At 47.3% G+C, this 26289-nt stretch overlaps 1 protein-coding gene across 2 annotated transcripts in view; it reads right to left on the reverse strand.

The window, feature by feature from the left end:
• CPED1 (cadherin like and PC-esterase domain containing 1) overlaps positions 1 to 26289 on the reverse strand; it is a 281289-nt gene that overhangs the window by 239783 nt on the left and 15217 nt on the right. For both annotated transcript variants that reach the window (XM_036328853.1, XM_036328852.1), the window contains one exon: positions 9686 to 9869. In XM_036328853.1, the coding sequence (XP_036184746.1) occupies positions 9686 to 9869 (184 nt within the window). The remainder of the gene's footprint in view (positions 1 to 9685; positions 9870 to 26289) is intronic.

A 26289-nucleotide genomic window follows, 5' to 3' on the forward strand; every position in this document is an offset into this window, starting at 1 on the left:
GCTTGGCTTCTCCACTATGGCCAGACCAAAGGCCTGGGTCCCGGGTACTGGAGGAAAACCGGTACCAGTACCAGCAGCCAGAGGAAGGAAGATCTATTGCATCAATCTCTTCATGCAATGGGCCTCTAGTTTTCATTATAAGAGCATATCAGTGTTCCTCTGAAGTTAGATAAAAACTAAAGGTTTATCCATGAAGCTTGAATGTGGATTCTCTCAGGCCATTCACTGTTTAAAGGGCCCAAACACTGGTGCACCATTTGATCTCCGTGGATTCGTGGATTTGGTACGTATTTACTGTGTGCCCCTATGTGGAGGGCATGCTTTTAAGTGATAAGCAGAACAGGCAGGATCCCTGACCTCAAGATTTTTTGGAAGTGGGTGTCTTTCCTACATGGAATGATCCAGGATACTGTGTGTTCGAATTTCAGGAGTGTTTACAACCCAGACCTTTCCATGAGAATAGCTAAGAACCCTGTGTGCATATATGCATGGCCCCTGGCCACAGACAATGGGGCGGTGAGAGCCTGGGGCTGGGGGGAGGGGGGGCAGGGGCGGGGTGGAGGGGGTTAATGGGGGAAAAGGGGGACATATGTAATACTTTCAACAATAAAGAATTATTTTTTTAAACAAGAATATCTAAGTTGGGACAAAGTGCCTTGAAAACACCTAAAGTATTCATTTATCCCAAAATATTCAGCAGCAGCAGCAGCAATCTCTTTTCTGTAACTTGTTTGTAACAGTAGTAACAGGATCATTTTCCACGTTTGGAGTGCCTACAGTTCCCACTCACTGAACAATCCGAAACAACCAATTTGCTGAGGAGAAAACCAAGGCTTTGAGAGAGTCAGTAACTGGCCCAAGGTTATGTAACCACGAAACAGTGCCACTGGGGACTCCGGCCCGGCTCCATCTTACTCTAAAGCTTATTCTTTTTACTTACCGCAGTCTACTACTTCCCCGGGAAAGCAATTGTTGTGCCTCTTCTTACTTATGGCTAATTTAAATCTCCGCTTCCTCATAGCTTCTTTTTTAATACAAATAAACAAAAGAAAAATTCGAAACAGGTTTTTCCTTACAAAAGACTGGTTTCTTGGTAGATAGTTCTTTTCCATATAAACTTCAGAAACGGCCTTTGGCAAATAGCCATTCTAAATAAACCTTCAAAGTTAGGCTAAATTTCCAATGATACCCGGTTGTGTTAGAAATGCTTTAAGAGTGCACGTGAAAGTAAATGGGAATACAAGAAAGCAGAAATCTATTACATTATGTACAGGAGAGGAAATAGCCTTTTTTTCTTTTCAAACATATTTTCCACAACATTAAGTCGTGATCTGTCTCTCTCGCTCTATTATCTGTTAATAGTGTTTCCACGAACATAATCTGGTGAATTATAAATGCCCTTATTAGAGGGGGGAAAGCTGTGAAGCAACATTATTTAAAATGCCATTCTCCAAAATACAATATATCAAGTGTAATGTCAATACAAATATCAAAAAGTACTGTTTATCTCTGTCTTAGCTCTAGCCCTTCATAGATATGCCTTCACTCTACCACATTTGCATGCAAAATGAATGGATGTCAGATCTTGGCTTTGTCCTTGACCTGTTACATAGCATAGGGTTGTCTCCTTCGTAACCTCTTTGAGAAAGGTGTTGTAGATATGCTACCTGGGCATGTGAGAGGTTCCTGGAAGGAACTGCAATGCTCCCTTCCTGAGGGTAAAACATATTTTTTCCCTGTTGCTCTAGGTACACCAAATCTCAAAGCCAAAAGTTAGCCTCAATGATTGTAGCTAACATATCCATATCCAGTTTGAGCCCAATTTTTGTATTTTCCTTTTAGTAATTTTGTAATTATATGTTTTATTTTACTATCAAATCCTTTTGAAATGAGGTTTGGTGTAAGTTAAAATTACTAAACTATCTCAGCCCCAGACTTTAATCATCAGCTTGGTAAGGGGTCAAATAACATAGAATTAGTCGAGACACGAGGGTCGGTACACTTTTTCCGTAAAGGGTCCAATAATAACTATTTTAGGCAGTGAGAGCCAGGCAGTCTCTGTTGCAACCGCTCAAGTCCGCCGTTACAGAACAAAGGCGACAAAGCCAGGACAAAATACATGAGTGCCTGTGTTCCAGCGAACTTTGTTACAAAAACAGGCGCTGGGCTGGATCTGGCCTGTGGTCCATTGATTGCCAACCCCTGGCAAGAAAATCAATATGGCCTTTCACTTTTTGTATTTCTTCAGAAAACATTCCATACACAACCCCAACATTACAAAAACAAGAGCAATTTCCCACCATCAGAGTGACTCCGATTCTGTAGCTTCAATAGCAGGTTGACACTGGCTTTTCAGGTGAACTATATAATACTTTTAATTTACTAAAGTGCAAGATGCATTCAGAAGTGGACAGAGAAGTGCTAGATATGCACTATACTTTAATTTCCCATTTTAACATATACTCATAAATATTCTATCCGATGACAAAATCTACTGAGTCAGTCTCTTGGACCCATACTACTTGGATGTTGCCATGGAAAAAGTTCAGAACTGTTGGAAGGCATTTATTCTCTCTCAGACCACTATACTATTCCATGTACTAAAGCACTGGTTTACTAAATGCTACTTAGATACCAAGAAAGGGAATAGCTGGTTGGTGCTTCTATCTTTTCCTTAGAGAATTATATGTTCTTAGAAATGTGGACATAAGATATACTTTTCCAAAGCAAGGGATTGACAGACCATAAAAGTATATGTTTTGCATTCTAAGTTTTGCTAGCCTAAACCTAAAGACAAGTGTCTTCTTACTGTTCTCAAAACCAGCTTACATATGAAATGCTTGTAAATACTTACAGAGTTTAATCTTAAGGAGTGTAATGGCATTATAGCAAACTGACTTTTGCATCATTTTATTTCCAAAATTCACTCTAAAAATTGTTACTCCTTGAGCCATATCCCTTAGGACAGTGTTTCCCAAACTGGGCTACATGTCAGTATTACTTGTTTGCATTTTTTAACATATACATTTCTGGGCCCCACTTTCAGACTATTGAATGAGAAAAATATTGGCTGAGTTTTACTGTGTCTCTTCTCAGAACTCTGATGGGGTGGACAAAGTGATTAAATTCTCGGCACATCCTATTGTGAAGTAAATACCATTTCCGCCTTTAACAGATAACAGAACTAGGGCTCGGAGCACTTGAGTTGCTTAAGGTCATGTAGTCTCACAACCCTGCAATCCTTCTGGATAGAGCCACCAACTTCTGTTATGTCACTAGAATGGAATTAACTGTATTAGAACACAAGACTTCTTTTCTATTCAATAAATGTGTACTAAATAAGTATTAGGACAATTAAATAAAATATACAGCCCAAATGTTACTCCACAAAAACAGATTATATTTAACTAGAGGCCCGGTGCATGAAATTCGTGCAGTGGGGGGGGGGGGCACGCGGAGCGGGGCGGGGGGATGTCCCTCAGCCCAGCCTGCACCCTCTCCAATCTGGGACCCCTCAAGGGATGTCTGACTGCCCATTTAGGCCTGATCCTAAACCGGCAGTCAGACATCCCTCTCACAATCAAGGACTGCTGGCTCCCAAACACTCACCTGCCTGCCAGCCTGATCACCCCCTAACCACTCCCCTGCCAGCCTGATTGACAACTAACCGCTCCCCTGAGGCCCAATTGCCCCTCACTGCCCTCCCCTGCTGCCTGTTCCCCCCCCACTGCCCTCCCCTGCCGGCCCAGTCGCCCCCAACTGCTCTCCCCTGCCGGCCTGATTGCCCACAACTGCCTTCCCCTGCTGGCCATCTTGTGGCTGTGGGTGCCGCCATCTTTGAGGGTGTGGCAGTCAATTAACATATTCCCTCCTTATTGGCTGTGGGTGCCTCCATCTTTGAGGGCGGGGAGGTCAGCATATTCTCTCCTTATTGGCTGTGGGCGCCACCATCTTTGAGGGCAGGGAGGTCAGCATATTCTCTCCTTATTGGTTGTGGGTGCTGCCATCTTTGAGGGCAGGGCAGTCAATTAACATATTCCCTCCTTATTGGCTGTGGGTGCCGCCATCTTTGCGATGGTGTGAGGGTCAATTAGCATATTCCCTCTTTATTAGATAGGATATTGGTGTGTTGCCTGCTTGGCCTAGAACCCCCTCTTATTTTTTTCTAATTTTTATGCATTTCTGGTCTGAAAAGTTTAGAAGAAAAAAAAAGTGGCCCCAAACTGGAAAGAGGCCACAGGGGCTTCAAAGGATGACAGAGAGAGTTCAGCAGAAGTGACTTGGGGTCCTCAGGAGAGGAGAGGAGAGGAAAGCAATGGATAGGTAGAACAGGGAAAATGCATTTTGTATTTAATTTCCTATGAAAAGAATGTATTTTATAAATGTGTCAGTTCTACTCAGAGGGGAGGAGGGAGAGGGGATGGGGAGAGATTAACTGAAGAACTTATATGCATATACGCATAGCCCATGGACACAGTGAAGGCCTGGGTGGGCCAGGAGCCAGGAGCCAGGTGGAGAGGGGTAATGGGGGACATCTGTAATACTCTCAGCAATAAAGATAAATTTAAACACACACACACACACACACACACACACACACACACAGACACACACACAAAGTAGAAATCTTAAATAGATTTGGAGCTATTCCACCCCGTTAGCTGGCACCATGAAGCCCTCACTGTATGAATGCGAACTGCCTCTGCCCCCTCTGTGGCATGAAGACTTAAGATACATGGGTGACCTTTATCTCTCCATCTATGTACCTATAGTGACTTTTGTTTTTCTCAGCACCCTACATCTTAGCCGAGAAGCCGCTCAGTCCTCCATTTATGCTCCGCGAGTGCATGACAGAATTTCTCATCAGAGAACCAACAACCACTAGGGGAAAAGGCTGAGTGTGGGGTAGGAATTCCTTCTAATTGTTTCAATAGAGAAAGTAAACAGGTAACAAATCCAAGAACATATGCAGCCTCGCCAGGAATAAAATAAGTCCAAGGTAAAATAAATAAGTAAATAAATAAATTAATTAATAATAAATAAATGTGTCAAGTCTGCACCTGGGCACTTAGTAAGTTTTGTTTCTAATGTAATATTTCAAATTTCAAGTTAGCAAACAGCAGACACTGCAATGGTGAAGTGAAAGATGGTGGGTAGGTTTCTAGATCATTCTGAGTTGCTTCCACTTCCTCTGGGCTGCTCCACACGAGAAGATTACGTTAAAAAGCGCCAACATAGCCTCAGACTTGCTGTTGCTGCACATGTAGCAAAATAAGCATGAGGTGAATATGTGAAACTAAAGCAAAACAAATTTTACAAGACTCGAGTGTCTAGAAAATGTCTTTTGCAGTAAGTGCTTCCGTGCAAACATAATTTGTACATTAAACTTGTAGCCATGGCAAATAAGCTGCAATAGCAAAGTGGGGTATTTTTTATATGTTAGGTAATCGAGGAAATGTCAGCTTATAGTCATAGAGCTTTTTTATTTCGGGTATTCAATGCATAGTGTGCTCAGAGAGAACTACAAAATGAAAAACAAAAAAAAAATCAATTTTCCATACTCCTGCAATTGCTACCCTTTCTTGAAGCCTATCCAGAAACAATATCTTACTATAAAAAGTAAAAGAACAGCCGTAGCCAGTTTGGCTCAGTGGATAGAGCGTCAGCCTGTGGGCTAAAGGGTCCCAGGTTCAATTCTGGCTGGGGGCACATGCCTGGGTTATAGGCTTGATCCCCCCAGTGGTGGGCATGCAGGAGGCAGCCAATCAATGATTCTCTCATCATTGATGTTTCTATCTCTCTATCTCTCTTCCTTCCTCTCTGAAATCAGTAAAAATATATTTAACAAAAAAGTAAAAGAATACCTAGAAAGAGTTAGGAGATAGATGTGTTAAAAACTGAGGGAATGTGGGGAAGAGCAGTCAAGCAAGCATTTACGTTGACAAACCCCAGGGACACCCTTTGATTATCTTGTGCTGTTTGCTGGGCCCCCTCGGCTCCGGGGGCTGCCAGAGCCTATTGCCTTCCGGCTGTGTTTGCACTTTCGGATATTTGGAAACTGCAAAGTAATCCTCCTTTTTCTTGTAAAACTGACCCAAGGACATCAACGGAGAGAGGAGACATACTCCCGCTGTTATGCAACTGGAGAAAACTGAACCTTGAAATGGGATGAAAGTTGAAATAATCCATGTTGTGCCCATACCCAGCCAGTCACAGCACGGAGGAGGCAGAGGGACAGGAATTGCGGGCTGCAGTGGTGTGTGACCGGGGCCAAGCTCTGCACCACTCAGTACAGCTCACCAGCCACGCAGGCGATGGTCACACACAATCACCGGCTTTGCTGATGGGCTAAACTATTTTGTGGGATGGGAGGAAGAATAAACATTTTATTGACTGATTGATTGATTAATTGATTTGGGGGAGAGGGGTGTCTGGTTTGTGTTTTAGGGGAGGATCTTCTAGAAAGTTCCCATGTAGGGTCTCATATGTTTCTGGGTTTCAGAAAGCCTGTTTAGGGTTATCTGATGGCTTCGGAATGAAGGTGTGTGGTATTTTGGGGTGATTTGGCATGCTTTTCAGATTCTGAATGTTAGTGTTGGGGATCTAACAGGCCTAGGTGGGTGTCTGAACACTTTTCTGGTGCCTGAAAGCATGCTGGGGTGTCTTATGGCACCTGCGTGGGTGTCTGGCATGTGTTTGGGATACCTGGGGGTTGGGTGTCTGGTGACATGTGTTTGGGATACCTGGGGGTACCTACGTTGAGGTGTGTGGGACCACCTGAGACATACAGAAGGACTTTTTTTTCCAGACTTTTAGTCAATTCTGCCTGTAGCCAACAGTGCCCCTTCTTCATAGGTGACAAATCTCTTCTCTTCATTTCCTGTATCCTGCACTCTCCAACTTCTTGCCCCCAACTCACCTTCAAGGCCGCCAAGGTCCCCAGGCGCCCGCTGACCACACGTCCCCCTGCACCCATTCCCCCAAAGTAGCCCCAGCCCCACTGTCCTCCCCGCACAGAATCCAGCCCCGATGACCACCCGAGCTGACTCCTGCCCCACTGACCCACCCTGAAGTGAAATTTAAGGGGCTTCTCTGCAAGGCCCCACCCCTCCCAGGACCACACCCTCTAACCCGCCCTGGAGAATCCTATATAATAAAGAGCTAATATGTAAATGGTCATCACACCCTCACGCCCTTGCACCCTCGTGTCCTCGTACTCTTGCCTGAACTGCTCAGACACTCAACACTGGGGAGAAAGGAATGGGGACTGGCCAGGCACAAATGATGTCCTGAGAGAAGAATGGGAACCAGCCAGGCTGCAGCCGGGGAGAGGGACAAGCCGCCCACCCCATGGTCCCAGACACCAGCGCCTGCGGCTGTGGCCCAGGAGAGGGACAAGCTGCCCATCCTGCAGTCCCAAGCACTTGCGGCTGCAGCCCAGGCAAAGCCACCCACCCACGGTCCCCTGCGGCTGCGGCTGGCCCGGGCGAAGCTGGCCTGGGTTCCGGGTGCCTGAGACTGGCCAGAGGAGGGAATCCTGGGTCCCGGGTACAGGGCGAGGCAGGGGTGGTTAGGGGCAATCAGGCCAGCAGGGGAGCAGCTAGGGGTGATCAGGCAGGTAGGGGAGCAGTTAGGGGTGATCAGGCTGGTAGGGGAGCAGTTAGGGGTGATCAGGCAGGCAGACAGAGAGGTTAGGGGCGATCAGGCAGGCAGGCAGTGCAAGCGGTTAGGAGCCAGTGGTCCTGGATTTCGAGAGGCAGTCGGACATCCTCCAAGGGGTCCCGCACTGGAGACATTGCAGGCTGGGCTGAGGGACCCACCCCCACCCCCACCCCCATACACGAATTTCGTGCACCGGGCCTCTAGTGTGTTTTATATCTTTCCTTAACACCTACTCTGATAAATGGTTTCCTGACAATATCATTTATGGATGTCCTAGATTGGTCCTTCCTATTAGAACCAACCCTGATGGGGGTTGTAAAGTTTGTCTCCAGCCCTCTTTGATATTCCAGAGCTTTCATCTTTCCTGTTTTCCTCCTTTGCTTCCAGAAGCCCAGAGCTCTAGGTTGCCATCCTACCCCCCGTGGGCCAGGGACCAAATGGCATTCCTGTCCTCAGGGCCTACACTCTCCACACTTTTAATACCTTTCTTTTCATCCAAGTGGATTTTTTGGGGGGTGGAGGGGGGGATTTTTTTAATCCTCACCCAAGGAGTGAGTATATTTTGTCCATTGAATTTTAGAGAGAGTGGAAGGGTGGGGGGAGGAAGACAGAAAGAGTGAGAGAAACATTAAGAGAGAAGCATCAATTTGTTGCCTCCCGGCTGCTGCCCTACCAGCCCGGGATTGAACTTGTAACCAAGGTACATGCCCTTGACCTGAGAATCAAGCTCACACTCCTTCAGTCAGCAGGATGATGCTCTAATCACTGAGGTAACTGGTCAGGGCCAAAGTAGGTTTTTTGGGGTTTTTTTGCTCTAACCCCTGAGAGCTTTGCTAGCGAACTTAGCTTACAACTTTACAGCCAATGTGGTCAAGAGTGATCTTCCATTCACTAGCATAAACCTAGCACTTTAAAGAGCACGGGCACCCAACTGCAGAAGTGCTATGACGACGGCATGACTGTTGAAACTTGAAGGAAAAATAAATATTATTCTGGCACCGGGATCTGCATATTCTCTCCCAAAGAAAACCACTGCCGAGTTCAGCGCTCGATTCAAATGGCCTTTCTTCCTTCTTTTATAAAGAGAAAAATCTGATTTGCTCCTGCGAATGAGCTCTCCACATCCTTGTGGATTTACTAATGGCAGAGTCAAGCAGGATCCTGGGCCAAAAGAGAGACGGGGGCAACGGGGAGGTGAAGAGGAGGAGCCCAGAAGTGACGGCGGGAACACGGGGTTCAAATCCTGCCCTTCCCTCAACCCAGGTTTAAGATGCAGGGTGAGTCCCTTCACCTCTTGAATCCTCAGTTTCCTCTTCTGGAAAATCAGGGAGAGGATTTAATGTGCCTTAAGCTTAGGGTACACAGAGGGTTTCCGTGAGGATGAAATGAGATCGTGGATACAGAACACAGCAAAGTATCTGTCACAGGTTAGTTGTCCAACAAGTGTTAGTTATTGTCATTGCCTTTTTGACCCTTATCATCTATTCAGCTCTTTTTTTCAAATAAATTGCTTAAAACACTTGTCTTTTATTTTTCACTTCAAATGAAAGAAATACAAGTATTGACCAGTAATAGCATGTGTGAAAAATATGCACACTTCTCTCACATTTACAGACAATCTATGAATCACGCTGAAGCTGGCTTCTGGAAACAATTCCCAGCACATTCCACTTGCAGGCAGATGAATTGGCAATTTTCTGAAAATATGAGCAGTTCAGCGCTGGGCAGAACATGTATTCAGGCTCATAAACATAAACATGGTTTATGCAGTTTTTAAACATGAACTATGCAATTCCAAAATGCTACAAAAACACAAACAAAATAATTTCAAGAATAAAGACCTAAAGCTAAAGAAACATTGAGAGGAAGTAGAAAAGGAGCCAAGTTTTCTATAAGGCAAGAAAGCTGATCAGGGAAAGAAATTCGTGTTTCCGAATTCTTTTAGAGGAAGAGAGTAGCACATTCCAGAAACTACTTAACATTCTACGCCAAGCCACTTTGGTAATTGCTTTCATATTCTGACCTTTTCCTAGGAGCCCCAGCCCAAGGTCAGGACCGGACCTCTCTTCAGTGATGGCCACTGAGTAACCGAGCTGAGCGAGAATGTGCTGGTGGGCCCGGAGCTCCATTGTGCTGTAGGAGGGAGGCCTGTAGAGGATGGCCCTTCTGCCATGGCTGCCAAAGTGGGTCTCCATGGATTCTTCCATCTGAAAAAGAAAGGAGGCATAAAAACTCAAGAGGAAGCGGCATCTTTGTCTTGAAAGACATCACTCATGCAAATCAAGGACCATTCGGAAAGTTCTCTTTTAACTTTTTTCTGTAGACATGAAAGACATATTCTCTGAAAGGCTGACAAGGACAGAGACAACCTCATGTGCAAGAACTGAAGGTGCACTGCCTTTTTCTCACTATGACAGAAAGTTGAAATTTGGGGGCCATTAACGTACAGAGCTCCTAGAGCAGTGGTTCTCAACCTTCCTAATGCCGCAACCCTTTAATACAGTTCCTCATGTTGTGGTGACCCCCAACCATAAAATTATTTTCGTTGCTACTTCATAACTGTAATTTTGCTACGGTTAGGAATCGTAATGTAAATATCTGATATGCAGGATGTATTTTTATTGTTACAAATTGAACATAATTAAAACATAGTGATTAATCACAAAACAATATGTAATTATATATGTGTTTTCCGATGGTCTTAGGTAGGAGACCCCTGTGAAAGGGTCGTTCGACCCCCAAAGGGGTCGCGACCCACAGGTTGAGAACCGCTGTCCTAGAGGAATACTGTGGTGCAGAAATACAGAGCGCAACTCTGGCAGAAAATGGAAATGAATAGTAATGCCTATCATCTGCATCGTGCTTTTATAAAGTAGTTCCAGCTGCATTATCTTATAACAGTTCTTCTGGGTAAACAGGGTGGAGGAAACGGACTCAGCGAGAGGCTGGGTTTTGTTCTGGAAGGAATTATTCAGGAAGTGCTACAACTGGGAAGCAATCCCAGAGCCCGTTGGAGACATATGTTGCTACAGCTTCTCTCAGGATGCAGCAAAACTTGAATGCATCTCAGTGAGACTGGGTGGGTCTTTGTGTGAGGAGACTAGCAAAATGTCATAATCTTAGGCTATCCCTCCAACAGTTTTTTGTCCTCCAAATAAACATCCCTCGTTCTCACAAGAATGTTTGGAAATGCCATTAACAAAAGCGAGTTTTCTCCTTGACAAGTAGGAAGAATGACGATATTTTAATAATGTTTTTTAAATATATTTTTATTGGTTTCCAAGAGGAAAGGAGAGGGAGAGAGAAATAGAAACATCAACGATGAGAGAGAATCATCTGAAAATTACTAGCCAATGCATGGTGGAGTGCAAGAGAACAGAAACGCCAGGGCCAGGCTGCTGGATTTGAATCTGCTGGCTCCACTAGCACCATGTGTGTAACCTTGGACAATACCTTCCTCCCAAGGCTGCTATGAGGATTAAGGAGTTAATATTTGTAAAGTGCTTAGAACTGTGCCTGGCATATAAGAAGTACTGGATATGTGTTTTAAAAATAACAATATACCGTATCACACAGATCAGAATCAGGAGAAACACTTTTGATTCTGCGCTCTGCCTGCCCCATACATACGTACGATGAATATAATGGAAAGGAATAGAACACTACCTAACCACACTCTCTGTGCACAGCACTTTGGCAAAACATGACTGATGAAAGGATATCACATTTATTGGAAACAAAACTATTTGAACTCAAGAGTTTAACTGCAAATTGGGATGTATTCCCGCCCCCCGCCGCCACCACCAAAAAATATATATATACTAGGGGCCCAGTGCACGAAATTCGTGCACTGGGTGTGTGTGTGGGGGGAGAGTGTCCCTCAGCCCAGCCTGCCCCCTCTCACATACTGGGAGCCCTCAGGCGTTGACCCCCATCACCCTCCGATCACCTGATCGGCCCCTTGCCCAGGCCTGACGCCTCCACCAGAGGTGTCAGGCTTGGACAGGGGACCCCCATCTCCCCCCGATCACTGGCTCTGGCCCCCGCCCAGGCCTGAGGCCCCTGGCCCAGGAATCATGCCTGGGCAGGGGACCCCCATCTCCCTCTTATCGCTTGCTCCACCCCCCGCCCAAGCCTGACGCCTCTGACCCAGGCTTCAGGCCTGGGCAAGGGGACCATCATATCCCCCCAATCCCCGGCTCCGCCCCCCACCCAGGCCTGATGCCTCGGCCAGAGGAGTTGACCCTCATCACCCTCCGATCACCAATCACCGGATCGGCCCCTTGACCAGGCCTGAGGCCTCCGGCAGAGATGTCAGGCCTGGGCAGGGGACCCCCAGCTCCCCGCGGTTGCAGGCTCCGCCCCTGCCCAGGCCTAACACGTCTGGCCCGGGCAGCGGGGACCCACAGCTGCAGCGGGGGGCGCCACGATCGTGGGCTTCGCTTTAGGCCCAGGCAAGGGACCCCTAGCTCCTGGGACTGCCAGCTTCGACCGTGCCCAGCTCCCATCGCTGGCTCCACCCCTACTTCCTGCTATCACTGGCCAGGGCGGCAAAGGCGCCTGATTCTCCGATCATGGCTGGGGGGCAGGGCAAAGGCCCCAGGGCCACCTTTGCCCTGCCCCCCAGCTCTTAGCTCCCCCCTGGTTTCCGATCACTGTCAGTGGCAGGGGGCTTCTTCCTGCTTTCCCTTTCGCCTCCCTGCATTGTGCCTACATATGCAAATTAGCCGCCATCTTGTTGTCAGTTAACTGCCAATCTTAGTTGGCAGTTAATTTGCATATAGCCCTGATTAGCCAATGAAAACGGTATCGCCGTACGCCAATTACCATGTTTCTCTTTTATTAGTGTAGATATCCTATCTAATAAAAGAGAAACATGGTAATTAGCGTATATTTTCTACCCTTCCCATTGGCTAATCAGGGCGATATGCAAATTAACAGCCAGCCAAGATGGCGGCCGGCAGCCAGGCAGCTTGAAGCTAACATGAGGCTTGCTTGCTTCAGTGACGGAGGAAACCAATGTTTCACGCCTGCCGCTGCCGGCCTCTGAGCTTGCAGTTTGAAACATTGTTATAAATATAGAAGCTAAACAAAACCCCAGAAACCTGCTTTCAGCCTGCCGGGATCTCAGAGCTGGAGTTGATACAGTGTTTCGATTATAGAACCCAAACAAACCAGATACCTGCTTTCAGCAGCAAAGGCCTCAGAGTTGGAGCCAGAGCTAAAGCTGGCCCAGAATAAAAAAAAAAAAAGAAGCAGTTGGGAGCTTCAGTCACCCGCCAGCCTGAAAACAGCCCTCAGCCCCTCACCCAGACTGGCCAGGCACCCCAGTGGAGACCCCCACCCTGAAGGGTGTGTGACCAGCTGCAAACAGCCATCATCCCCTCACCCAGGCTGGCCAGGCACCCCAGTGGGGACCCCCACCCTGAAGGGTGCGTGACCAGCTGCAAACAGCCATCATCCCCTCACCCAGGCTGGCCAGGCACCCCAGTGGGGACCCCCACCCTGATCCAGGACACCCTTCAGGTGCAAACCAGCCGACACCCACCGTGCACCAGGCCTCTACCCTATATAGTAAAAAGGTAATATGCCTCCCAGCACCAGGATCAGCGTGACTGGGGGCAGCGCCCAAACCCCCTGATCGCCCTGTGGCTCTGTGTGTGACAGGGTGCGGCACCCCAACCCCCTGATCGGCCCTGCTCTGTGTGTGACAGGGTGTGGTGCCCCAACCCCCACCCCACAGGCCCTGCTCTGTGTGTGACGGGGTAGAGCCATAACCTCCCCTTTGGCCCTGTCCTGAGTGTGAGAGTGGCGGCGCCCCAACCCCCTGATCAGCCCTGCTCTGTGGGTGATAGAGGGCGGCGCGTGACAGGGGGGAGCTCCCCAACCCCCTGATCGACCCTACTCTGTGCGTGAAAGGGTGCGGCGCCCCAACCCCCTGATCCACCCTGCCCTGTGTGTGACAGGAGGCAGTGCCCCAACTCCCCTATCGGCCCTACTCTGTGAGTGACAGCGGGGAGCTCCTCAACCCCATGATCGGCCCTGCTCTGTGCATGACAGGGGGGAGCTCCCCAACCCCCTGATTGGCCCTGCTCTGTGCGTGACAAGGGGTGGCGCCGCAACCTCCCCATCAAACCTGCCTTGAGTATGACAGGGGGCGGTGCCCCAACCCCCCCAATCGGCCCTACCCTGAGCGTGACTGAGGGTGGCATCGCAACCTCCTGATCCACCCTGCTCTGTGCATGACAGGGGGCGGCGCCCCAACTCCCCAATCGGCCCTGCTCTGAGCCCGACCAGGGTCTGAACCTAGGGATTGGGCCTGCCCTCTGCCACCCGGGAGCAGGCCTAAGCCAGCAGGTCGTTATCTCCCGATGGGTCCCAGACTGCGAGAGGGCACAGGCCGGGCTGAGGGACCTCCCCCTCCCCCCTGAGTGCACAAATTTTTGTGCACCGGGCCTCTAGTATGTGTGTGTGTGTGTGTGTGTGTGTGTGTGTGTGAATATATACACACACACACACACACACACACACATATATCTGGTTCTAGTTTGCAATGATAAACTTCTAAGAAGGAGTACTTGAACCTCAATACAGTTTGAACCTTTGGACACAGGAGTTAGAGGGACCCAGTAGCACAGGGGAGGCCAAAATAAGCAGACATGCATCGAGGTGGAAGAGGAAGACAGATGCTTCCAAATATATCGGCGTCACTCAGGCAAAGTGCAGTGTCCAGAATTCCCTTCTCGTATTATTTTCTTACATAATCCCAGGATGTGTTTCTCTATTACAGCCGGTTCAAGTATAGCAGTGATTTCACGTAAAGAGATTGTACTTTCAAACTTTAAGTTATTATTTAGGAAGATACCATTCCTCTTTTTCCCCCAATCAGGATCAGTTTAAGCAACACAGAGGTAACTCTTACCAATATACCTTATGGAGAGCATATTCTAAATAAAATATAATGACTGGCCATTTTTGTAATAACCTGGACATAGGCTGAAATTTTAACTCATGTCTCTGACTACAGGACCAAATAGGAAATGAGCTTGTCAGTCAGATTATGTTGTATTATCCTGTCCTACAAACCGCCCTGTCCTTGCAATATTTATAACACCCTGTATCAGCAGAATGGCCCAATACCAAGGAATGAGAACAGTTTTAGCCAGTCTGACAACAGGTGCACGCACTGGGTATGTGAAATGAAAACTATGCTAACAGTATGTCAACCGCACCAGCAAATGCGGGATTAGCAAACGCCAGGAGCAGCACTTTTAGAAATAAAAGCTCCTGATTACTCAGACACTTTTGAAGATATATATTTAGTGGAAAAATACATTCAACCTGGGCACCACTACAACTAAACTTGAGACTTGCAAAGCCTCAATATCTAATTGAGAAGTTAGATATTCTACTCTAATGACACTCTAATCCCGAAATCACTTCCCTCTCTCACATCTTGAGAGATCAGCAGAAAAGTCCCTCAGAAATCATTCTGCTAGACGACATGAAAGTTGTCTTATTAACTCAACACATTTTTATTGGCAGGACTTCCAAATCTGAAACCTTTATACCACTTCGATAAAGCAAAGGATAGAGTGTTGTAATAAACGAGCTGGAGTGTTACATGAAGCAAGGTAGAGTAAGACTGGAGAAGCACTGGGAAATCCAAAATCCGGATGTGAATTCCGGCTGTACTAGTCACTGGCTTCATCCGCTGGGGCGAGTTATTACTGACTCTCTCTTCATCAGGGTTTTTCTTATGTGTAGTAACAAATCCTACCTCAGAGGTTATACTGGGAATTAAATAAATTTTCTATGTTAAACTGTGTAATATAGTGGTGTCCTATCAATAAATGATGTTAAATAGATGAATGAAGTTGATTAATAATGTTATATTGTAACTCTGCTTTTATAATAGGAATTCTAGAAACTTTTCAATTAATATAGTTTGGTCTCTGTCAAAAAGAAACAATTCTAAAATAAACTATGTAGTTCCAGATGCCCTGTTATGTTTTTCTTTGTAGTACTCATTACCTTTTAATGCAAAAATATAATTTATTTATTTACTATGTATATTTTCTGTCTCCACACACCATAAAGGAAGGGTAAATGAAAGCATGTATTTTTGTCTGTTTTATTCACTTTGGTTTCCTCAACCTAAGACTAGTATTTGGAACGTAATGGGCACATAGTACACATTCTTTGAGTGAGTGAATGAATGCAAACATCATTTTCTCAATATGTAAAAGTCTTTGTTATAAATACTACTATAGAATATTTGGAATAGAAAAGGGACAAATGTATTAAGAAATTTACTTCGGTAGAATCATGAATAGTAGCAAGAATGACAAAAATAGTTAAATATTTGAACAAAATAATAAATTTCAGTAAAAGTGAATAAAAAGCTGTGTTATGAAAGTACTCTATTTCTCAGATACTTATACTATTAAAAAGTTTTCTCCAAGACTCACCAGAAAACCAAGGAATACTGCCCTTGAAAATATAGTAGGAATCAAAAATAAAACTTTTTCCTACACAACAGAAAGATTATTTCTGGATTTATTAAGTAGCCATGTATTTACGACATCTTTTGGTGCTTCTACAAATATATACTAGACCTAGGATGTGTGTCATATATAACTAAAAGTCAAATTGCTTTGCTGGTCTAGATTTTTGGCATTTTAGAAATATTGCAGAGCCTATTACTGTGAATTATGTTTTAATTTTTCCTACTATAAGAATAAAATATTTTTTCAATTGATGAAATGTACACTTTTTTTAGGTAATTCGAGAAATAAAATAGATAAAGTTTGCTAGGATGTACAACTTACATATTTTCTACTTAAAATTTATTTATAGCTGCAGGATGGTTTAGGAGCCACAGGTTCCTTGGAAACACAAGCAGGGTCTCTGGAGACTGCTCCTCACCTAAATGGACCTTTAGTGAACCTCAGCCTTCGATCTCACAGCTGACACAACTGAATTTCAAGCCCATCATGGAAGGACCATCCAGTTCTCAGAACTACTTCATCCCCATAACACGGACCACCATCTGACTGTACTTCCAAACTGTACATTAGGGCTATCTCAACACTCAACACCCAGTGAAAGGCAAGTTTGCTCATCTGTGGCTCTACATAAGTTCTAAACAAATAATAAGGACACAAAAGCAATAATACCTATACTAATAAAAGGGTAATATGCTAATTAGGGTGGACGTCTTCCAGACGTCCTTCTGGACAAAGCCGCAGTGGCTGCCCAAGGCTCAGGCTGCCACTGCCAGGGCCAGCCCGAGGCTCAGGAAGGCTGCGGATGGTGGCTGCTGCTGCGAGGGCCCGAGTCTCATGCAGCCACAGCGGCTGGCAGTGGCAGCAGCAGAGGCGTGATGGGGCATCACCTTCCCCTGATCAGCTGGTTGCCTCCCACAGAGGGAGGCCAGATGTCCTAAGCCGTCAGTAGGACATCTCCTGAGGGCTCCCAGACTGTGAGAGGGGGCAGGTGAGCTGAGGGACCCCCCCCACACACACACACAGTGCATGAATTTTCATGCACCGGGCCTCTAGTCTATATATATAAAAGCCTAATCTACCATTCGACTGATAGCTATGGCGCGCACTGACCACCAGGGGGCAGATGCTCAGTGCATAGGCATGGAAACATGGAAAGGACTGATGAATCTCAGAGGAAAGGAGGAGGGGGGAGGGCAGGAAGAGATTAACCAAAGATCTTATATGCATACTAGAGGCCCGGTGCACGAATTCGTGCATCAGTGGGGTCCCTTGGCCTGGCCTGCAGGGACCGGGCCAAATCTGTGCACTGGGCCTCTGACATCTCCTGAGGGGTCCTGGACCGCAAGAGGGTGGTGAAAAATCCACTAGAAAATCTCAGTGGAGGCTTTGACATCTGCATCTCAAGCCATAATATATTCATTACTTCCTCATCCCCAATGACTATTTCTTCTACATCATTGCTACCATCCATTCCAGTGGTTTCACCTTGAACTTTATGGTTCCTCCCATGGTCTCACCTCTGAAATTGTAAGTAAAATGAGACACTTCATTCTCTAATCACATTCATATATTTCCAAAACGTCTGTTCTTCCACCACTGACCTTTCCCCCAAATGCCAACTTTCTTCTACTAGCCTCCTTTTCTCTGTCTTTCTCTGCAGCTCAGATTCCATGGTTCAACATCCAAGCACTGCCTGCCTGGTATGTTCAATTCCCTTTCTCCACTGTGCTTCCATCATATTTACGTGACAAAACCTCAAGCATGGAAGAGCTGGGGATCCAGCAGTAAACAAGACAGACAGGTGACAGCTCATCGAAGAAAGCAGACTTAAGCAATTATTTATAAGAAATCAGGACAGGGCAGGTAAATTAGGGGGAATAAGATGTTATGGAAACTCAGCCAAGAGACCCTAGGAAGACCTCTGCAGTGAGATTCTCGTAGGCAAAGCCAATTCCGACTTCTGGCTTCCCAGACCATTCTGCTATGTGTCCTTGGTCAATTCTTTCTTACATTGTCCATAGTGACAAAACTTTCTCACTCTCCAGGTACCTCTAATTTCTATAGATAACTGCTACCCCATTCATAGAGGAAATTAGCACTATTAGAAGGAAACAGTGGGTTACACAGCCTCTCTTTTGGCAAACCTATAGGCTATTGATTTAAGGAACAGTTCCTCTTTTCTTTTGATTTCCATAAAGAAATCTGTCCTCCACTTATCTCTGGCTAATTACTCTGCTTCTTCTCCAGATTCCACACTCCCCCTCCCCTAGGCAATAAACCTCCCCCCTATTTCCACTCTCAAATCCCTGAGAACTTCATCTCTAGCGCCTCCTCCTGGATCCTTAATATTCCCTCCCCCTTCTCTCCCAGTGGCTCTTTTTCAATGTTCATTCATTGTAGGGCACGGCTATAGGGTTAAGCCTTGGACTGACCTGTTGGCAAAGCCACAAACAAGTCCCAGTTTAGAGGGCACAGTCCTCTTAGCATAACTAGGCTTGACCTTATGAGGCTCCGTAGATCTTATCTGGTTAGCTAATAGGCTGTGGGAGGTGCAGCAAGTCTGGCCAAAACAAGTGAAACTCACAAGAACACTGTAACTATGGTGACCACTACCTTGTTTACCTCTGGTAAATGACCAGGTCATTTCTTCATCCTTTCCCGGCCCTTGGGCTTTCAAACCCTTGGCTGAGCTGGCTGGGCACAATTCATTCATTCATTTATTTAATATTTTTGAACATTTTCTGTGACAGGCATGTTTGTTAGCTCTGTGGGACCTAACAGTGAAGATCCCTGACAAAGGTCTGTCTTTCACTGAGCTTACTTTTTAGTGGGAGAAGCAATACACAAGTAATGAAATCAGACAATATAAATTGCTGCAGAGATAAGAGGTCAGGGTAGAGTGGGAAAGAATGACCCAGGAACTCCCTTTAGATGTCATGATGCTGTTCTTGCCCCTGTTATGAACATTGTGTATGAAAGAAAACGAGAGGAGAAAGGTAATTCTTAGAGGGAGAGAAAAGATGGGAAGAACATTTAAGACAGAAAGACGTTAAAGGTCAGCAGCACAGGTACTTTTTATTGCAAATGGTAAATGTGGTCAGCACTGAGGATAACAATACAGGTAATGCCACACAACTTACTACCTTGTTAAGTAGCTAGTTGGAGAAGAAAACCTAGTGAGTAGAAGAGAAATGATGCTGGTAACCTAGGCTGGTCTTTCGAATTAGGTACAACTGGATTCCTTTTATTAAAAGCCAGAGAAGTGTGAGAAATGCTCACCCATCTGAATTCAAAGAACGGACTCGGAGACAGAAGTATGGCGAAAACAAGACTTTTAATATGTTTTGGAGAGCGGGTGTCCATCCCATTGTCCAGGCACACGTGGGGCAGGGAACATAGCCCATTTATTTAGTCCCTCCTCCGGTTCCTTATTGGCTGCGTACTATGGGGTCACCTGTTTCCTCATCTGTCACCTAGGTCTTGCGGTCTCCCATTGGGCCATTGAAAAAAATTGGGCTGAGGCCTTTTTAGCTGTTTCCACCTCCCCTGTCTACCTGAGGCGATGCCTCTGGGGTTCCCACCAGGATGCTGGCCCACATGCACAGTTCTTGGTTCCCCTAACCTCATCCCTACATTCTGTTTGCCCTGGGGGGATTCAGCAAAGTCCATCAAAAGCAGACCATGCTGGAGATGGATCCCAGAGGTCCATTTCCTACAGAAGGGAGGAAGTGGATGAGGAAAACTGGACGTACTATATAGATAGGTGTTGTCCTTGCTTTATTTTGTTTTCTGAATGGGTGGGCATCCGGATAGATTCCAGAAGCCCAGACATTTACAACCTAAATCATAGGCTTTCCTACAGACTATCTGCCATTGCTCCCTTTGCTCCCATAATGCAGAAAAGAGGCTGCTTTAAAGGAAAAAAAAAATGGAAACACTCAGGGGCCTGAGTGATGAAGACATAAGAGGGAGGCCTGAGACCTGTCCTAAGAGGTCATCTCCTCGGCTCAGGGGGTGGAGGGAAGATAAGGGAAGGAAGAACAACGGGAGTGAGATGGGCTACATGGCAGAACAACCACAATCGATGAAATTTACAGGAGCTGCCAAGAAACACAACCACCTCACACCAGGTTCATGGCTTAAACCGGCAGAGGCCAGCTGGACCCAACATGACAACTCATTCACCTAACGGTAAGCGCTAGCCGATCCTATGCTCACTGTAATACATCAGCTTGCTGAAGGACTCTCCACGTGCCACCATACTCCGAGATGGAAAGCCCGAATAAGGACACAAGTGGCTACAGAGCTCCTCAGAGAAGTCTCCACCCCTTTCCCGGGAAGATCCTGAATATTCCTTCCCCTCCTTGAATACCCTAACTCCCCCCACCCCCTTAAATGAACCTCAATAAATAAAGAAAATTCAGCTAAAAGGGCTGAAGTTCTGCCTCACTGCTTCACTAATAAACTCACTTTCACTTTAAACCTGATGCTGGCTTGCCTTTTGAATTCTTTCCTGTGTGACGCCCAGAACCCACAGTGGGTCCCAGAGCCTGGGGTCCCCAGACCCCGAACGCCTGCATCAGGAGGGCAAGCATGTAAGCACTGTGCTGTGAGGCCTGGCTTGGTTAAAAAGAGCCAAGAGAAGCAGCCACAGGCCAGTCAAATCACAAGTCACGGGGGGTGTGTGTGTCTCTGAGAGAGAGCTAAGTGCAGAGGATGAAAACATTCCAGGAGTGGAGGGAAAAGTCCCAGAAAGGATTTGCTGCACGGTTACTAAGTAAACAGAGAGGGAGTCCATCAGCTCAGTGTGAGAACGAGAGAGCCCAGCACAAAAGAGGAAAACAGGGGAACCGCAGGCCACCCCTGGCCTGGACAGCCTAAGCTAGGGCATCTGTAGTGACTGACAGGGCCAGTCGCCTTAGTCCGAGGGGAACATCTGAAACACTGAGACCTACGAGATACATTAGGATGTGTGTTGATCAGAAAAGACTCCATCACTTCGAATAAATATTAAATCTATAATCTGAAGGTAAACCTTGAGCATACCTAATCATCTCTATGCTAAACACCCATGCTCCTCACCCACAACCTGGAGCCGCAGTGCCTCCTAAAAGGGGCGCAGTATTGGGCCTGTGTAACTGGAAGAAGGAGCAGGGGAGAGGCTGAAGAAGAGCACGTTGCAAAATTAAAAAAACAAAGAGGAGCCAGCCGGTGTGGCTCAGTGGTTGAGCATCGGCCTGTGAACCAGGAGGTCACGGTTGGATTCCTGGTCAGGGCACATGCCCAGGTTGCGGCCTGGATCCCCAGAGGGGGGCGCAAGAGGCAGCCGATCAATGATTCTCTCTCATCCTTAATGTTTCTATCTCTCTCTCCCTCTCCCTTCCTCTCTGAAATCAATAAAAACATATTTTTTTAAAAAGGGGCGGGGGGGAGGGCAGACGGAGCAGCTTCTGGGCGCTTCAGCCGTGCTGGGGCTCCTCCGCTGTGTGCTGCTTGCTCAGCCCTTGCCCCGCTAACCCTCACACGGAGCAGGAGTCTTGGAGACGAGGATACATTAAAAACAAAACCAGGGCACAAAAAGAGGGATTTCTCCTCCAGTCCAGAGCTGGCGTCCCCAGCCGTGACTTCTTGCCACCCCGGGCCTGGCAGTAGTTGTTGCCGGCCTCAGTTTACCCCACCGAAATGCATCCACTTCACAACCAACCTGGAGGAGTTGATATTCCCTTCTGTGCTTCTCCCAATTGTTTTTTCCTTTTCCATCTCTTTTGAGAGTCATATTAAGTGCTTTTTACCAGCCCGCTCTGAAGGTTTTTCCTCCCACTAATTTTCCTTGGGGTGCCACCCACGGTGCACAGCTGTGGACCATCCGCTTACTATTTGCTGTAACTTTGCAGACATAACAAAGACTAAACTGAGATGATAAACACTGGGGAGTCGCTGGGAGATGGGGGTCATGGCAGCTTCCTTCCAGGCATCTTTGAAAAACAGATAAAGCTTTCAGTGCAACCGGGAGAGAATGCAGATTGCTTTTTCGTTTGGTTCCATCGATTTTGCTTCCTATTTTGGAGCAAACCAAAGCCACTCCAGTGAAACCTTTTATACCTTCTCCTTCCCTCTGCCTTCCTCTCTCACGGCCTCTTCCCCACCCCCTCACCCCCACCCCTTCCCCATCCCCCTCTTAGAAGCCCACATAGAGCTTAAGAGGAGGAAGAAGTTATTTTCTTTCTGTCCTCAAGCCCTGAGGGCATTTGCAGCCTTTCCAGTAAATGTTCTCTAGGCCCCTGAATCTTACTACAGTACCAACAGGAAAGGGCATCCATAACGGGGAAATATAAAATCGACAACCAACACTTATAAAAAACCAAGCAGAACACAAGGAGAGACCCTGTTCTTTTGGAAAAAAAAAAAAAAAAGTTCAAATAATGACAAGTCTCTGTCCCCTGACACCAAAACAACTTAATACAGCAATTCAGTCTTAAAATAGTAAGTCCTTACAAAGGCAACGTACAAAAAAGGAGAGAACACTGCGTTCATTACAACAACATCAATACCTAAGCATCATACAATCCCCAACCATATTCATAGACGCCAGAGACTCTGGACCTAAGTCCCAGGCTTTGCCTTTGCCAGCAATACCCCAAGGCCTTCTGAATGCTGGTTCTCCCCTCTCCTTCTCGTTCCCCATTCGCTATCTGCTGACACCATCCTTGGCTAGTTATGAAAAGGAAGAGAGCAAGGAAAGTCAGACTTGTTCAGCATGGTCAGCTGGGGACAGTGGCCTGTTCGCCTCACCAGGAAGCCAGAGCTTCACACCCCAGGGAATCGCAGCATTGTCCCTCCAAGGGATTAACACCCCTCCCTTCCTCCCATACAGGATTGTGCGTGTGTGTGTGTGTGTGTGTGTGTGTGTGTGTGTGTGTGTGTGTTGTGGGGGAGGGGGAGCAGGGGGAGATAAGCACAGCCACAATTAAGTCACAATGGTGCAGGGGGAGGTCCTTAACCACAGGTCAGTCTAATCTGGGAGAAAGCTCCTTGGCAAGGAAGTGGCCCCTAATGCAAGGCTGTGAAAACTTGGGAAGTTGATTGGCTATTTTGAACTATTTTGAAAAAGGTCCCAGTTAAAACTCCAGGGGAACAAGGACTCTCTCTCTCTCTCTCTTTCTCTTGCTCTTACTGGGTGACTTGTACTGTTTGCATTTAGGGACAATAAAGCATTTTCATTTTATTTAAATTTTATTTTTCAATTACAGTTTACAGTCAATGCTATTTTGTATTAGTTTCAAGTGTACAGCATAGTGGTTAGACAGTCATATACTTTACAAAGTGATCCCCCTGACATTTCAAGTCCTCACCTGGCACCACACATAGTTATTACATAGTTAATATAATATTATTAACTATACTAGGGGCCCGGTGCATGATATTTGTGCACGGGGAGGAGGGAGAGGGGGAGTCCCCTCAGCCCTATGTGCCAGGACCCCAGCCACTCTGGGCCTAGGTGGGGGCCTACAGGCTCGGGGGGCCTGGCTCCCAAGGACGCCTGTCCTGGGGACACAGGCCTTTTGGTGCCGGCGCGCACACAAGCAGGTGGAGCGAGAACCTCTGCCAGCGCCCGTGCACGCACTCCACTGGGGCAGGGGAAGCTCCCACCCTGACCCCATCTCCCCAGGGCCTGCATGCTCCCACCCCGCCCCTGGCTTCCTGGTGCCCGTGCACACACAAGTGGCCACGGGGCCGGAACTTCCCCAGTATTGCCATGGCGACACGGGGGAGGTACCTGTCCTGTCCCCCGGCTGCCAAGTGCCTGTGTATGCAAATTAACCCGCCATCTTTGTTGGGTTAATTTGTCTACTCACTCCTCACTGGCTGGTGGACATGGCTTGTGGGCATCACAGAGGAATGGTTAATTTGCATGTTTCTCTTTTATTATATAGGATTCCTTATGCTGTATTTATATCCCATGACTATTTTGTAACTAATTTGTACTTCTTAATCCCTTCACCTTTTGGGACAATAAAGCATTTAAAAATCACTGTTACCAAACTCTGCTGTTCAAGTTCCCGTTATGTTCCATCCTGCGGTGGTGGTTGGGGCAGCGATGGAGGTGGGGTGGGGACAGGGACCACACTTTGGTTCTGGGTGCAGCTTGAGGCCAAAGTTCTCTCCTCTGCGCATGCCTCAGCTGCATGACAAGTGGCTTAGGTCCGTCCTCTCTAAAAAGCAACTCAGGCCCTAGTCGGCCTGGCTCAGTGCATAGAGCGCCAGCCTGGCTCAGTGCATAGAGCGCCGGCCTGGCTCAGTGCATAGAGCGCCGGCCTGGCTCAGTGCATAGGGCGCCGGCCTGGCTCAGTGCATAGGGCGCCGGCCTGGCTCAGTGCATAGGGCGCCGGCCTGGCTCAGTGCATAGGGCGCCGGCCTGGCTCAGTGCATAGGGCGCCGGCCTGGCTCAGTGCATAGGGCGCCGGCCTGGCTCAGTGCATAGGGCGCCGGCCTGGCTCAGTGGATAGGGCGCCGGCCTGGCTCAGTGGATAGGGCGCCGGCCTGGCTCAGTGCATAGGGCGCCGGCCTGGCTCAGTGCATAGGGCGCTGGCCTGGCTCAGTGCATAGGGCGCCGGCCTGGCTCAGTGGATAGAGCACTGGCCTGTGGAATGAAGGGTCCTGGGTTCCATTCGGTCAAGGGCATGTACCTCAGTTGCAGGCTCATCCCCGACCCAGGCCCTGGTCGGGGCTTGTGCAGGGGGCAACCACATCGATGTTTCTCTCTGTCTTACCTTCTCTCTTCCATTCTCCCTGAAAATCAATGGAAAAATATCCTCAGGTGAGGATTTAAAAAGTAATTAATTAGTTCATTTAAAAGCAACTCTGGATCTTGATAAACAGGAGAGGGCCATTTTGAGCTGGGTCTGGGGTTGCATAATCAGCGGACCATCTCTGCTGTTCTCTGGTAAAAAGCCAGTGTTTAAGCAGAAATATCATATGGATAAAAAGGGCCCTGGACACCATACTGGTATATACAACAAACATCCTTCCTAGGTCTGGGTGCCAGATAAAAAATAGTTTGTTAATTGCACAACTAAATATGATTTAATTTCATACTTTGTTATAATGTTCTATAAATAAATACACAGTGGAAATATAAAAAGCCCTTTCTTGCATCCCCTCTTTTTTGGTTTAGAAGATATGGTCGCTATTGTCTAGATTTAGGACCTTCAAAAGTATACACCTATGAAATCTCCCAACCTCCCATTTCCATTCCTCCTTCTCCTCTCTCCCCTCCCTCTACAAGGCCTGCTGCTCGTCCTCGCACCACCCTTCCTGCCCAGTGATGACTTTAGCGCTCCTCCCAGCCCTGCGTTTCTCCCCTGCACACCCGCAGCCCCCAGGCCTCTGCAGCAGAACATCATGAAGGCATCTGTGGTGGCCAGCCTGGAATCTCTCAGCACCGCAGCGCACACGCCCTACTCTGGACAGATTCTAGCCAAATAAAACAACTGGGGACACCAGGGTAGAAGTCAGGCACTGAGTTGGGGATGAAGATTTTCCATCCCCTGCCTCTGCAGTCACCACGTTCATACCACCCTCCCCCCAGAGAAAAGGATAAATTCCTCAACCCACTTCCAGTGTCTCATGTGTCAATCCCAGGCACAGAGCGTCTGTGGCTCCGTATTCACATCCCTGTACCAATAAGTTCAGTGGGATTCTCTCCAGAAAGCCAGGCTCCCAGGAACTGCACAGAGGGTCCCGGATGAAAGCCAACACACTCCGTAGAGGTGGCCCCGCAGCTCCAGGCCAGCAAAGGTCAGTGCCAGTGTTTGGCTGAATGAAAGGCTGCAAGAAAAAGGCACACACCTCACAAACCCAGAGGGGCTCTGCCTCATCCTACCCATGTCGGGGCCAAAGTGTTAAGAAGAGTAGGGGAGCCCTAGCCGGTTTGGCTCAGTGGATAGAGCATTGGCCCTTGGACGGAAAGGTCCCAGGTTCGATTCCGGTCAAGGGCACGTACCTTGGTTGCAGGCTAGATCTCTAGCCTCAGTCAGGGGCACGTGCAGGAGGCAATGAATCGATGTGTCTGTCACTCTCACACAGATGTTTCTCTCTCTGTGTCTATCCACCTCTC

This window comes from Myotis myotis, unplaced genomic scaffold (genome assembly GCF_014108235.1).
Source record: "Myotis myotis isolate mMyoMyo1 unplaced genomic scaffold, mMyoMyo1.p scaffold_m19_p_11, whole genome shotgun sequence".
Taxonomy (NCBI): domain Eukaryota; kingdom Metazoa; phylum Chordata; class Mammalia; order Chiroptera; family Vespertilionidae; genus Myotis; species Myotis myotis.